The sequence below is a fragment of the Neopsephotus bourkii genome, unplaced genomic scaffold (genome assembly GCF_033783945.1).
Source record: "Neopsephotus bourkii isolate Nb327-2 ecotype Australia unplaced genomic scaffold, CSIRO-AGI_Nbou_v1 NB_867, whole genome shotgun sequence".
Classification (NCBI taxonomy): Eukaryota; Metazoa; Chordata; class Aves; order Psittaciformes; family Psittacidae; genus Neopsephotus; species Neopsephotus bourkii.
The window spans coordinates 924,004-938,712 of NW_026901363.1; the positions used below are offsets into that span (position 1 = coordinate 924,004).

General features: G+C 58.1%; 3 protein-coding genes across 3 annotated transcripts in view; 2 read left to right on the forward strand and 1 right to left on the reverse strand.

Annotated features, from left to right (window-relative positions):
• PRRG3 (proline rich and Gla domain 3) overlaps positions 1–14,709 on the forward strand; it is a 42,165-nt gene that overhangs the window by 19,134 nt on the left and 8,322 nt on the right. The gene's annotated exons all lie outside the window — the stretch shown is intronic.
• On the reverse strand, positions 8,623–9,893 carry CLDN2 (claudin 2). The gene has a single exon (XM_061356747.1). It carries the CDS (start codon positions 9,430–9,432, stop codon positions 8,737–8,739), a length of 696 nt encoding a protein of 231 aa, XP_061212731.1. The 5' UTR covers positions 9,433–9,893; the 3' UTR covers positions 8,623–8,736.
• Positions 11,881–13,309, forward strand: RIPPLY1 (ripply transcriptional repressor 1). Its single transcript, XM_061356789.1, has 4 exons — positions 11,881–11,972; positions 12,317–12,386; positions 12,795–12,967; positions 13,063–13,309. Exons 1-4 carry the CDS (start codon positions 11,881–11,883, stop codon positions 13,307–13,309), a joined length of 582 nt encoding a protein of 193 aa, XP_061212773.1.

Genomic DNA, 14,709 nt, shown 5'->3' on the forward strand with positions numbered 1-14,709 from the left:
AACCCAAGCTGGAACAGGGGTCCACTGAATGTTAAACCTTATGGTCTGGTCCAAAGGGACCAGGAGTGGAGATGGCAATACCTTTAAATGGTTGTAACACGTTTGAACTGCATGTACTGGAACTACTGCAGGAGGAGCCACCTGAACCGATGGGGGGCAAGCCTTACAAGAAGCAGTGCAAGCGCAGCAGTGACCCAACCTGAGCTGGCTGTGGTGCCCAGTGACCTCACATGGGCTCTAAGCACCTTCCTGCCAATGGGAAGTACTGAATGAATTCCTTAGTTTGCTTTGCTTGCACTCGTGGCTTTTGCTTTACCTTTACCTGTTAAACTGCCTCAGCTACAAGGTTCCTTACTTCTACCCTTCCAGTTCCTCTCCTCTGTCCCACTTGGGGGGAATGAGCAGGTGGCTGTGTGGGGCTCAGCTGCTGGCCCAGGTTAAACAATGACCCTCTCATTATGATGGAGTGAGAAGAGCTGCCTGAAAACAGGTTGAGAAATGGCAACAGGGACTGGTGCTGCTCAGAGCTCCCAATATGGGAAGCAAGAGATGCACATGTTACCTGCTAAGCTGTGCAGCAGAAGCTGAAAGCAGAGCTGGTGAGGTCCACAAAGGAGAAGGCTGGACTGATGAGGAGACTCAAGGATGCAGAGATGCACTTCAGGGTGCTGCAGGAGGCCCACAGAGAAGCTATGAAGAGGCCAGGGTTGAGGGCTGGCTGATTGGCACTTGCTGTCACCCCTATGGCCTTGGGAACAGGGCAGGAGGCATTGTGGGCTCTTGGCCTCTTGCCCACAGTGTTATGGGGATGATGATTAATAAACCCCTGGTTTCTTCACTTGTGCTCTAAGTCATCATTCTGGTGGGGCAGGGGGTTCTCCTCACCCTCATCTGGTCCTGCAGCACTGGCATGGCTCTTCTGCTCCCTATTGCTGCAGGCTGGGGTTCCAGCAATAGTGCTGAGGTTCAGGATTTGGGCCCCTTTCACTTGGGTAGCAGCCTTGACTCCATAGGTCTGATCAGCCCACACAGCAGCTAAACTGGGTCCCTGCTTGTGCTTTCCTCTTGCGTGCGTCTGTTTGTTTGTTAAATAATGTAGCAACACAAGGTTCCTTGCACTAAATTTATCTTCCTGGGTAGTTATGGGAACAGTCATCGGCACCGTGACGCTGGGGCTTGCAATCAGAGCTGCTGCAAGGCTCTGAGCCCAGCTTGAATCACACAATGAATCATAGAAGGGTTTGGGTTGGAAGGGACCTTAAAGCTCATCCACTTCCACCCCCTGCCACGGGCAGGGACACCTTCCACTGGTGCAGCTTGCTCCAGGTCCTGTCCAACCTGGCTTCTTTCCACAGATGCTGTCCTGTGTGGGAGCTTTGCATTTAAGCTTTCTTTTTAGGGTTATTTTCTTGGACTCCTTTGTAGCCAGCAGCATGACCAGCCTTTTAACCTGGGACATGAGGATGACGGGGTGCTTGGGGGAGGTTGGAAAGCAGCTGGAGATGACACACGGGAATGATTGCACTTGGACCAGAAGATGCTGCAGCTCCCTGTCCTGCCTGCAGCACGGGTTCATGGGATAAAACCAACGGCAAGTGCATACAGCTCAATATTGTTCAAGCCTCTACTTGTGTCCAGCTCAGAAGCATTCTGAATCAAACACTGTTTCCTACAGGTATAAAATGACTGCCTTAAAGGAGTCAACATTCCCTGTCCTTCCTGAAGTGTGTTCTTGCCTGGGTATGGAAAAGAGGGTGCATTGGGGGTTCCTTTAACTCAAGCCCTTCATTTACCCTGGACAGCCACGAGACCACACAACAGAACCAGCAGCTCAGGTGGCATCAGCAAGCGTGTGTTGTGCGCGTTGCCTGGACATCCGAGTTGAGCAGTGCAGCCCTGGGGACAGAGCCCGCTCCATCCTGCACGGGGAGGACTTTGCCACGTCCTTTCCCCGTGGCTGGGAGCACAGCTTTCACTGTTGCCAGGGAGACAGTGTCCATACAACCCTGTGTTTCTGCTGCCCCTGGGTCTGCTGCTCCCCCTTTCCTGTCTGGATGAATCCTGTTCCATTTTCAGCTCATGGTTCTAGGTCTGGGAGCTGTTTCTGTGACCTCTCTTGACACTCTCAGATTGTGTTGTTTACTGTGTGTTCAGGGCAGTGCTACGGGTGGTAACACTTGAGCTTGAAGGCAGCTCCCTTATCTCCCTCCATTCATGGTTTGAAGGGAGCATTTCCTGCCTGCATTCATGTTTGGCTTTTTGCTGTTGACTTCTCACCCTCTGGGCCTCAAACCTCAGACTATGCCCTTGATCTTCACATTTCATTCTCAGTAGAGCTGTTGAGGAGATTGTCTCTGCACCAGAATATCACAGTGAGGCAAAGTGTTCCTTCCATAACATTTGGGATGCTTGCATTAATCTTTATGGCTGCATGAAATACGGCTTTGGAGGTGCTCCTGGGAGGCTGTCATGCTTCTCATCATGTAGGAGATTTTATCCCAAAAGCCAGTCATCCTTTGAGGCATCCACCCTACGTAGGGGAGGAGACAAACCTTTATTTTCTTCTCCAAAGCTGCTTCTAAAGCAGGAAATGTCCACACCTCCTTCAGGCTTGATCCCAGCGTTCTTCACAGCACATATGTGATGAGCTAGTAATCTCAGCTGCCGCTGCTCTTCTTTGCATCTTGTTTATTCCACCCCATTGTAACTTGCTCTGAACTTTATCCCTAATACTACTTGACCCTGTTTGTTTTAGCAGGTTATTCACAGACATCCCCAGTGTTTGCCACGTCACATGCAGAGCCCTTGGGCCAGACCCCATCTCCATGCGGGAGCTGTGGCACCACTCCTGCAACTCGGAGCTCCTCCTGGTTAATTCCTGCCACCTGAGGAAAGGAGAACGTGTCCGCATGATGAACAGGAAACAGGCGTTAGCAACAGGAATGGGCTTTGCTGAATGAGGAGGTGGTGAGCAAAGGGCAGCTTTGATGCAAGCATCAGTTGGTAGAGATGTGTGAGCCTGTGGAAGCTTGTGAGCAGTTCATACTCTCACCTCTCTGTGTCTTGCATTACCAGCAAGGCAATGGATATGCTCCTCGGAGCAGTACGTGCATCTCCTGACATCTCTTGAGCTGATTTGTTTTCCTCAGTGTAAAGAAATAACACACAAAGTGGTTCTGTGGTGGAGCATTTCCTAAAGGGATGTAACTTGGCAAACAGAGCAGGTACTGATTTTCCTTCGATAAGCTGATATCAAAGTACCTGGGTTTGAAAACTGGCACTTCTCTCCTGCATCTCTCAAAGCTTGCTTAACAGTGCCCATGCCAGAAGGTTGATACCACAGTGGTTTGGGGGGGATTAAGTTGTATGGTGAACATAAATACTGACTGCAGGTGGGGAGGTCAGAAAAGCATCTCAAAGATAAAGCAGGTTAGTAAAGCTTTCCCCTCCTCTTGTGTCCTCCCTGTCAGTGCTGTGCTGTGCACCATGATGTGCTGTAGAAACCCAGCCTGTCCTACCCTTGTGCAGCTCTTTTCATCCCACCGGTGAGCTGGGAGTGCTGTATTTGGTGGGCAGACTCCCTTTGCTTTGCAAAGATCTCCCATGGGAAAGGGCAGCTGTGCTGAGGATAAACTTGTCTCTTTGTGCAAGCCCTGGCTGCCTTTACAAGTGTGTTTTGCCCTGGTTATTAATTCTTTCCCCACTGAGGCTTTTACTCAACCGCAAGCACTGCAGGTGAGTTTAACTGCATCTGCCTGTGACCTGTGTGGTAAAACTGAGCTACTTTCCATGCAGATTTCCTAGCCAGAAAACAGCCCATGGAGCTTATGTGGGATCCTGGTGACCCTAGCACATCCGGAGGGGGGATGCTTTGGGAAGGAAGCCATAACTCACAGCAAGATCCTTGTTTGTGAGCAAGCCCCAGGATATCAGCTACAGGGACAGGTCTCCCATGGGCTGGGAAGAGCAGAAGGCATGCTTCCAATGAGGCAGCATTCAGTCATGGGTGATATCAGAGGTTAATTGTCCCCTCTCCTTCCCATGCTCTATAAGATGTGGTGCCTGGCCTCCATGCAGCCAGGGGAAAATCCAAAGGCAAAGAGCAGCATCCTTGCTCCTGAAAGAATACTGGAATAGCTCAAAGGGCATGGCATCATCATGATCATGGAGCCAGCAATGGCTGCGGGCTGCCCTTAGCTCTGTGATGCCTTGGAAAGCACTGAAGGCTGGAATTGCTCTCACCTGCTACAAAAGGAAAGGGCTAAAAATGCGGGTGATAAAACTGCATCTGTTGGAGCAATGCTGAGAGCCCCTGCCAGGTATAGCCAATGGTGTGGGACTTTGCTCCGGGGACCCACGAAACCCAGAGACACAGCTCCTCTAGGAAAGCAAGTTCAAGGCAACCATGCCGTTCATGACGTGGGACTTGTCCTGCTCTGAGCCGTTTTTAGCAGGCTGGACACCCCAGAAACAGAGGGCGTTGTGAGTTCTGTGAGCAAAGGCACCTGCCCTGAGGACAGATTGCATCTCCGGTGTGGGAAAGGCTTCCTCAAACACAGCCTTCCCCTGCAATCTGAGTGGGGATAAGCGGCGAGCCCAGAGCCGGTGAAGCCCCCCTGGTTGCTCTGCATGCAGGGTGACTTGTTGCTTCTTCCAGGCCCCTGGCACACAGCAGAGAGCTTGGGTGGGTGCAGTTTAACCATCAGTTGGCAGTGGAGGTGCTGAGGGTGCGGGACAGTTTGTCTTCAGTCCTCCAGGCCAGTTCTCCAGGGCTAGAGATAGAGTCTGGTTTCACCAATGTTTCTGGAAGATCCCTGGAACAGTTGATGTTCACACCACTATAAAAGCGTGTCCTGCTGATAAAGCTTGTTTTGCTTGCGGAATCAGTGTAGGTTCTACTGATAAAGCCTGCTCTCACTGCTACAGATTGCACGCGTGTTAGTTGGCTGAGATTGCTAATCTGGAGCTCCTCTAGCATCGATTAGAATCAAAGTACAGAGAAAACCTGCTGTGATGTTAATGCAGTGCCTGGAACCTCTGTGTCCTCTTCAGAGGTATCACCATTTTCCAAGGTAAATGCTTTTTGTAACTCTGCTGATAGATCCCCAAACTGTTGATCAAACCCAGCCAGGAAGGTGCTTTCCAGCAATGAACAGAAAGGGGCCATGGAGCTCATCCTTGCCGTGTTTCCCTCATCTTTCTTTAAAGACCAAAAGTCCCTTTAAAGCACCTTTAAGAGGGTCTCTTCCAGGAGGCTATAGCAAGCCACAGGTTTGTGCACAGGCTTCTCCTACAACTGAAGGAGTTTTCCAACAGCTACTACTGGTTTCCCACTACCCCTCACCTCCATTGCAACATCTCCCACTAAAGCCAGAAGAGCCAGGCACTGTCTCATGGCAGTATCCAGTCTGTGTGACCCCACATGGGCCATCCCCAAAGGCTGTGGGAGGGCAGGAAGCCTTTGGAGGTCAAATGTGAGTGGGATTGCCTTGACCTGAAACCATGAGGGTGTTTCCTGGGCTTAGAGCATGGTCAGCAGCAGGGGCATGGCTGGGGTGGGGAATGCATCTCCCATTCCCACCAGCACAGTCCGTGACTGTTGCTTAGCTCAGGCTGGGAGTTGGGATTTGCAGTGCCTGAGAGCAGCCCTTCCCCATAGCCCATCCCCTGCTGCTCCTGGAAAGGCTGCTGTAACATCAGGGTAGGAAGGGTTTGTCCTCTTCCACACCAGCCCTGGCTTGCCGAGGGGTTGGGAGGCTCCGGGATGGCACAGGAGGAGGCTGGGAGTGTGCTGCGGATGGGAGGAGGTTGGAGGAATGTGGAAGCCCTTCCAAGTGCCTCAGCCCATCAGGAACTTGGCCTGAATTTTCTTCCCCCTCCTGCCTCTCCTATCTGAGCTCTCCCTGGGGGCTGTGGGCAGGGATGGGCTCTCCCCTGCAGGGATTACTTGCTGCTGCTTCAGGGGTAGGGTACTGTGCTAGGCAGGGATGAGAGGCAGGTCAGGGATGCCAGAAGCAGCTGAACTCTGCTTGCCAGGAGGGCTCCAGGGGGGAGATAAGGACATGTTTGTGTTTTATTGCCCCCCTTTCTTCATCTGAGGCACCATCCAGAGCAAGGAGAGGAAGGACTCGTTTCCTTATGACAAGGGATGAGTCACTGCAGCCTGACCCTGCAGCGAGGGGCTGCAAGGCTCTCATGCTGTCCTATGAGGTGAGGGGAGCTCGTCATTCCCCACCCAGCCTCTGGCTGCCCATCCCTTTGCATCCCGCTTCCCTGCAGGAAAACCTGGAGCACCCTCAGCTTTTCCTACTGAGTGAGGGACACGAGGCGACGAGGAGCTGGCTCTGTGCACACTGGCTGTCTTGGCTCCATTGCTTTGCTCATGCTTGGTGCCCTCTCTGGCCTTGGGCTGGGCCACATCCAGCCTGCACTCGAGGACCCGGCTTATCAATAACTGGGAACGTGGCTATTGCTGGAGGCAGAGATAACCACCACCACTGCACTCGTGCACCCAATGTCCTTCCCTTCCCCATCCTCTGCTCCTGCATCTTCAGATGTGCTTGAGTTAAAGGGCAGGAATGCTGGAGGGGGGAATTTCAGGGGGAAATTGCCTGAACTTAGCCATGCTTAATGCAAGGGCTCCCCTTGGCAGGGCTGGAGGCATGGGAGGCTGGGGAAGGGTTCATCCCCATCCTAGTGTGATGCTCATCAGCTCCTCTCTGGCTGAAGCTGGTGTGCTGCACTCGTGGAACAGGGGTCTGGTGTTGCACAGGTGAGAAGGAAACTTGAGGGGCTGCTGGGAACATCGGGGCCTCTTTCCCTGTGCTCATCTCCCCAAACCATGGGTGCTTCTGTACCCAAGCACTCGCTCTGCCTCTCCTTGCCTATACCTGCAAGGGTATGAGGGGAAGGGGGGGAAGCCATGCGAAAGCTGACTCCTCTAAACCCATAGATCTTCCCTTCTGCTGCGTGAATGAAAGCGTTCACAAACCCAGCTGCAATCAGACTCTGACCCCAGCATCTCAAATACCCCTTTGTTTAATTAGCAGAGCCCCTGCCCTCGGACACAGGCAGCGCTGTGCGCCCCGCAGCCCAGGGTGGGAGGCGAGGGATGGGGACCTGGTGCCCAGGAATTCCTCCTCTTGGGAGCCGTGACCTCTTGTACCAGCTCTTTGCTCGCCTCCTCTCTGCATCAGCTGTGTGGAAACAACAGATTGATGGCTGAAGGACTCCAGTGAACCTGGGCCATCTCCCGGGGGGCTGCAGCCCCGTTGCAGCATTCCATCCTCTGCACACAGGGCAGCAAGAAGTGACTCAGCTGGTCTGTGACTGATGCTGTGTCTCTTGGTCATGCAAAGGGGGTGACTGGCCTTTGCCTTGAAATCCACCCTGAGCCCCTCTAGTGAGCGGGGATGGGTCCCTGGGCAGCCCCTTGCTTGGTGAGGAGGGGAGAAAGCACAGCTCGACGTAATCTGGAGTGGGTTAACCCCACAGCAAAGATGATTTCACTGGTGCAAGGGTGACAGTGGTGACGTCTGAGCGGGGAACATCCTGCTCCCGGTGACCTAATCTAAATTACTTTACGAGGGGCCAGCAGGTAGACCAAAGCCTCCTGCTTCCTGGGGAGCAGGGAGCCAGGGCAAGGGGGTCCCCGTGTGCCCTATGCTGTGGTGTGGCAGTACAGGGTCGTGTGGAGCAGTCCTGGCCCCTGTCTGCCTGTGCTTTGTGCCTTACCAATGTCTCCCTTTTCCTCTTCAGAACAGCTCTTGCAAGGAGCCCTGGGTTCAGGACCTGCCCGTGAGACCCATCTGCACTGTGTTGAGGTGCTCAGTCTCTGCCCTGGCGCTGCTGCCTTGGGTGCTTGGGACTATGCTATCTCCTGGGTGCTGGTGCTCACAGCATCCTGGCATGGAGATGTGGTGATGCCAGGGCTTTCCCCATCACCTGGGGACCACATGTACCCCAGGGCAGCAAATCCCCCTGTGGGCACCCCACTCCCAAGGATACCTGCACACTGAGAGGCAGCAGGGCTGGCAGGGGGGCATTGCCTGGTATTAGCCCAGTGGTCCCTGCTGGCACCCTTACCATGGTGGCACATGGCAACCATGGTACAAACCATACAGGGGAGGGAACCCCCCCACCCCAAGAGCATTCCCACCTGCCTGGGCTGCTGGGTGGCAAAGCCATGGGACTGGGGGGTGACAGCACAGACCAGAGCAAGGGATGCCCTCTACACTATAGGATATAGTGCCCAGCCTGGGGGGGAGCTGCCAGGGCCGCTCGGTGCTGCAGGAAAGCTCAGCCACAGCCTGGCTGGAAACACACATTTATTGAGACATCGGCTTGCAACCAGCACTCAACCCCCACAGCAGTGACTCCAAAGCCGTGCAGACGCCCTGGCCCCACTGTGATACCTGGTCCCCGTGGTCCCTTGGGATACAAGCCCATCCATTCCCATCCAAGCAGGCTCAGTGGGGCTGCAGGCTGGGGTCCTGCTGTGCCAGGGGCTGCCTGCGGGCTGGCAGCATGGAGAGGGGAACAGAAGCTGGATCGAGGGTCCTTCACCAATGTAAGCCTCTAGCTGGGAGCTCTGAGCAGTCACAAGGCTCTCCGGATCCCCCATCATCACTGGGGATGCTGCTGTGTCCTCTCCTCTTACCACGCTCCTTTGGTGCCAGCCCAGATGCTTTGGAGAGGCAGGAGAGGTGCCAGCCCTGTTCCCTGCTGCAGCCGTTGTTACACGTATCCAGTCAGGTTGTAGGAGCTGAGCTCGCTCTTGGTCTTCTGTGTGTGGCTGGCAGAGGGCCGGCAGCTCTTGCCCGCCAGCAGCCGGGGCCGGTAGGTGCTTGCATAGGTGGCCGTGGTGTCCCGTGCAGGGCAGGAGGTGCAGAGGATGAAGCCGCCGACGAGGGAGAGGAGGGAGGAGATGATGCCCAGGTAAAGCGCCTCCCCGAGCTCGAACTTCATGCTGTCGGGGATGACGGGGTTGCGGAAATCCCGCAGCACCACATGGATGTTCCACACCAGCGGGATGAAGCAGAGCAGCCCCCCGAGCACAAAGACCGCGCCGCCCGCCACCGCCACCCGGTCCTTGGCCGGCGAGCCCTGGCTGAAGACAGTGCACCGCATGCCCACGATGGTGAGGACGCAGGCGAGGGAGGACACGGCACAGGAGCTCACCATCAGGGCTTGTGCCGCCTGGATGTCGGCGGGGAGGTTGAGCAGCGAGCTGTAGATGTCGCACTGGGTGATGCCCGTGCTGTACGTGGCACACTCCATCCACAGCCCCTTGGTGAAGCTCACGGCTGTCACGATGCTGGCGCCGATGTAGGAGCTGGTCTTCCAGCTGGGCAGCAGTGTGGCCACCAGCGTGCCGATGTAGCCCAGGAAGGCCACGGCGTAGCCCAGCAGCTGAAGTCCCATGGACACCATGGCGGGGGCTGGCTGTGACCTCCCCAGGCTCGCAGCTCCTCGCTCCGTGTGTGCTCAGCTCCCCATGGCCCCGCTGGCTGTGCCGCAGCTCCGGGGGGCTCTGCTTTTGTGGGTGGGAGGTTACCTGCAGGAGTGGAGAGCGATCCCTCCCCGATTAACGATTGACCCAAGCCTGCCGAGGAGCGCCAAGCGCCCTTTCATCTCCCTATCTCCCAGCCGGGCTTCAGAGGCTGGGCAACGCTGCCTGGGAAGGATGCCAAAGCCCTCCCTTGCGCCGGGGCCGCAGGCAGGGATGGAGAGCTGGGTGCTGGTGGGGAGAAAGTGCCCACTTCCTCCCTGGGGGTGCCTCATCCCCTGTGATGTCCTGAGCTAAGGAAGCTCCACCACGGTTATCACCCTGTCCACGCCACTGAAGACAACGATGAGGAGGGATGCACGTGACGGTGACGCCGGTGTCCCCAGGAGAGCCCGGAGGTCCCTTTAGGACAGAATTACATCAGGGCAGAGCGCACAGTCAGTGCCTCAGGGATGCTCCCCCCGGCCAAGCAGAGTGACCTGCCCTCGGTGGGGTGATGACCACACTGGGGAGCAGCTCGTGCTCGCTGCCACCAGCGGGGCTCCTCTCCTGCCCGCAGCGCTGGGTGCGGAGGGGGCTGGTTGGCAGCGGCAGTGCGGTGGGGTGGTTTGTTTTCCTTCTGCCTGCTTTCTAAATTCCCCCTCCCACAGCCTGTTGCGAAACCGGACTGAGCCCAAAACACTCCAGTGTGCCAACACTGCCCTGGGAACGCTCCCGGATGCGAGTGCCACCACCCCCCTGTGCCCCTCTCCTGTCCCTGTGTCCCCCCCGGCACCTCAAATGCTTTATACCAGCGTTTCCCAACTTTCTGCCTCCTTTCCCATGTGCTAACCGAGACCTCCCGCTCCACATCAGGGGTGCTGTGGTACTTACAGAGGCGGATGGAGACACGGAGCAGGAGCTAGGGTGGCGGGGGATCACCCACCCAGCACCAGAGGTGTTTGATCAGGGCAGGGTGAGCACCCAGAGCCCCGTCCCTCGGGATCAGGGGTTGTGAGTTGTTTAGTGACGGCTTTGCAAAATCCATCTGCAAATCTCCGCCTGGATCAGAGGCTTACCGCACCTCAGCATTAAACCCTTTCGGCATCGGGAAGGGAGTTGCAATGCCTTGTTTTTCTTGTTTGTTAATTAGCAGAGCAGGCTTGTCCAAGTGGCTCAGGGCTGTGGCTTACTGTCACCTCGGTGGCTGATGGGTGACCACATGCCACGGTCCATGTGTCCGCTTGGGGCTGTGTCAGAAGGGGCAGTGAAATGCCAACAGGTTGAGCTCCCGGTGCCCACAGAGTGAGCCTGGGCTTTTGCTTCTCTCCTCCTGGCCCTGCTGGTCCTCCGCGGGGTTTGTTGTTGTAAGACCCCTTGCCCAAATGAAGAGCAAATGGGGACAGTAATGAGGCTGCGCTGGGCCCGTGCCCCCTCCTCTCACCGGCTGCTGCAGATGGAGAGGGGCAGGGAGGGCCCCTGGTGACAAATTGTGCTGGGAGCTGAGGGTCTGGCCAGTGTTTGGACAGGGCTGTTGGGATGCTGACAGCACAGCTACAGCAGGGACCATTTGCTGTTTTCTTTCCTTGTCCCATATTGAAACCCTCCCTTGAGCGCTGGGCAGGAGCAGCGGCAGGGACAGGACATGTGGTGGTGCTGAGGCAGGGGGAGCAATCCTTGCATCCTTGTACTGAGAAGCTCCTCTACCTCCCAGTATGGTCCTCAGCTCAAAAAGCCAAAGGAGACGGGAGGGAGCAGGGGAAGCATGTGCTGGCAGTGTAGAAACAGAGCCTGGGAGCTCCCTGGGGCGATCTGAGCAGGGGCCAGGGGTGCCTGAGCAGGATCATTGTCCTGCCTGTGCCTGGGGTCCATCCTCACCATCTGCCCTCCCTCCCTGTCCTCTCTTGAGCACCCCACCACTTGCCTCCTAATTGCTCTGTGCTCGCCGCCACTGCAGCCTGTCCCAGAGCACATCCATGACACGGTCCTCATCATGCCTATTGTGCTGTCCACATCCCATGGCCATCACGCTGCCCAAGCCCTCCAACATCCCTTCTCCACCCTGCCTTATGCAAATGGCCACAAACAGCACTTAATTATCCTGGTTAATTGTCTCTGCCCTCCCCTGTTCCCCCCTGGGGATTTTCTCACGAACGGTGTCTAACTTTTCCCTTCTGTGTTTTGATTTCCACAGCCCCTCCGCCCCCGGCCTCCCCCCGACCCTCTGTTTACACAACTGGGACAAATTTCACACCCCGGGGATGCTGTTCCTGCACCCCCAGCCCCTCACTCCCCTGCCCTGAAGGATCTGTGACTCACCAGCCAGGGCAGGGCTATAAAGGTGTCCTCACCAAGGGGCTGCAGCCTCAGAGGGGACACAGATTCCTGCCACCATGGAAGCTGCTGCTTGCTGCTTGCCTCCCCATGGGCTCCGGGTGCCTGTGGCCAGTGCTCACGCAGCCCCGCGGCCGGGGCCGGGGGGAAGGTATCCGAGTACCACGGCATGGAGGGGGGTCTGGGGAGGGGTGGGGAAGGCCCCACTTCCAATGGGAACCCCTCTGATCCCGGTGGCCATGGGTGGGAGAGGGGGTGTAGAGCCCGGGAAGCAGTGCTGGGGACTCTCAGGGATGCTGGGGCTGAAGCAGGGTGAGGAGCATTGAGGCCAAGGTAGCACGAAAGCACCCGTGTGTGCCTGGTGCTCCTGCCACACGCATAGGCGTGGGCTGAGCTGGGCAGGGGTAGGATGTGGGGCTGGGGGTATATGGGGCAGTGAGGGGGGAGTGGGACAGGGTGGGTGGGTGTCGTACTGACCCTGCTCTCTGCACCTAGACCCCTCTGGAGACCGTGGCTGCCCCGAGCAGAGGAGGGAACCGGTCAGCGGAGGGAGCAGATGGACACGGTGAGTTTTACGCTCCCCCCAGTTTCCTGCTGTCAGGACTGCGGTCTGGCAGAAACCAGCTTCGTGCCCCAGACTCCTTCACCCCAGCACTGGTGCATGGCGGTGCGGTGCCCACCTCCCCTGGTGCATCACTCCTCTGCTCCACAAGCCTCGCTGGGGCATGGCCAGGCACCCACAGCGCGGGGCTCAAAGGGCTGCCTGTTCCCAGCCCGGGCAGGCATTCCTCAGGGGGTTAGCGGGACGCCCGGCCATGAGCACGGGGCAGGGAGATTACGCTGGCCAAAAGCCCGTCGGGGGCGGTGGTGGTGGGAATAGGCGCCAGCTTCCTTTGCGGGGGCATGAGGACCTAAAGCCATGGCAGAGGAGGGGGGAGAAGCCGGCTCTAGGGCAGGCTGACCCGTCTGACAGGTCTATGGAGAGAAGGGTCCTGCCCTCGCTGCCACACGGGGTCCCCACGCACCCCGCAGCAGGAACCCCAGGGCTGGTCCCACCATAACCGTGTCTCCTCAGGCTTGGCCTCGGGAGGCAGCGGAAGACGGCGGCCCCGACAAAGCCCTGGCGTTTTTCCACCACCCGGTCAGGTAAGCGCCGTGCAGCCGGTGTCCGGTGGCACCGAGGGCAGCGGGCGAGGAGTGTGGGGGGGGTCTCACCCGCCTCACCCCGCGTCTCCCCATAGGCTGCTGTGGCCCAAGTCCAAGTCCTTTGACTATCTGTATGCCGTGGGGGAGAAGCTGCTGCAGAACTTCCCAGTGCAGGCCACCCTCTGCCTCTACGAAGACTCGGGCAGCGAGGAGGATGAAGAAGAGGGGGATGAAGAGGAGGGGGATGAAGAAGAGGAGGATGAAGAAGAGAAGGAGGAAGAGGCAGGGGCCATGCCTGAAGGCCCCCAGCCGCACGCAGGCAGTGCTGCCAGGCCGGCGTGAGGGCACCGCGGAGGTGTGGGCAGCAACGGGGACAGGACCCGGGGACACCGGCCCTCGGCGGTGACTTCACCCCGGCAGCGCCGCTCCGGGCGCGGGACTACAACTCCCAGCAGCCACTGCGGCCCGGCCCGGCAGCCGTAGCCGTTTCTCATTGGCTACCAGCCGCTCCCGGGTTGGGAGCGGAGCGTGTGTCCCCGCCCATCGCCGCCGCTCCGCCCTCCTATTGCGGTGCGTGCTGGCTGCGGGGAATCTGATTGGTCGAGGGGCGATGCCGGGGCGGGACGAGGCGGGGCAGGGGCGGGGCTTTCCCATCCGCTCCCTGTCGGCGGGAGGCAGCGGCGGCTGCGGCGGCGCCGCAATGAGGTAGGGGCGGCATGGGGCGAGGGCAGCGGGAGCCGCGGGGTGGGTCCTGGGCCGGGTGGGTGTGAGGTGGGAATCGGGGTCGTGGATCTGGCAAGGGGCGTGTGGGGAGCAGGGGAGCTGCGGCGGTGGGGCGCGGTGGGGCAGGGGTGTGATGGTGGTGGGGTTCGTCTCGGTTGGGCAAGTTCACGTGTGGGCTGGGGGCACACTGAAGGCTGGTGGATGTAACTTGGTGCTGGGATGGAGGGGCCGGGTGGGACCCGAAGGCTGTTCCGGGAGGACGAGGCTTGCTGGCAACCCGTGGAGACCCCGCGGTCCCTTGGCAAGCGGAGCCCGAGCAGCCCCTTCTCCTCTGTGCATCTTGGCACGGACCCCCCCCCCAGTACGGCTGGGATCCCGCCGGGCGGCTTGCAGCCGTGGTGCCGGCAGAGCCAGCAGCCTGCCCGCATGCTGGCACTGCCCAGGGAGGATCCCTTGACCCGTCCCTGTGCCCCCCAGCCTGCCGAGGAGGTGCCACGTCCCGGTGTGTTCCCCCCCCATGCCCGTTCAGGCTCTGCCGGCATCACGCACACTCCGTGTTTTACCAGCACGATTCCCTCCTTTGGGATCAGTGACGGAATGGGGGGAGCCCGGGGGAGACACAAATGTGCGACTGCAGCATCCTCACTCTCATGGCTGCATCCCTCGCGCCTCCTCACGGTTGCCGTAGCAACCTCCATCGATGGGGTATTTATAGAGGAGGCGAACGCGTGTTGGGAAGCGGGGGGGTAGAAGCGGGACTGGGTGGGTGTCTGCTGGGTCAGCCTCCAGCTTTCGGCTGCTCTCGGCTTGCGTGGCTGTGCGGAGGCAGGAGGGATGCTGCCTGCCTCGGCTGGGGGTGCAGCTTTTCCTGCTCGCTGGAGCCGGGGGTGGTGGTGAGGGATTTGCGTATGGAAACAAAAATAAGTGTCTGGGATGTCTGCCCTGTGCTCAGGCATCGCTCATGCCTGTAGGCTTGTGCAGACCTGTCTTGTTGTGGCACTGGAATAAACCACCTCTGA

What these genes read in the sequence shown, in the direction of transcription:
- CLDN2 (XM_061356747.1), bottom strand. Translation starts at nt 9,432, where the DNA reads ATGGTGTCCATGGGACTTCAGCTGCTGGGCTACGCCGTGGCCTTCCTG.
- RIPPLY1 (XM_061356789.1), top strand. Translation starts at nt 11,881, where the DNA reads ATGGAAGCTGCTGCTTGCTGCTTGCCTCCCCATGGGCTCCGGGTGCCT. An exon ending in CGGCCGGGGCCGGGGGGAAG is followed by an intron (nt 11,973 to 12,316) that starts GTATCCGAGTAC and finishes CTCTGCACCTAG; the next exon opens with ACCCCTCTGGAGACCGTGGC. An exon ending in TTTTTCCACCACCCGGTCAG is followed by an intron (nt 12,968 to 13,062) that starts GTAAGCGCCGTG and finishes GTCTCCCCATAG; the next exon opens with GCTGCTGTGGCCCAAGTCCA.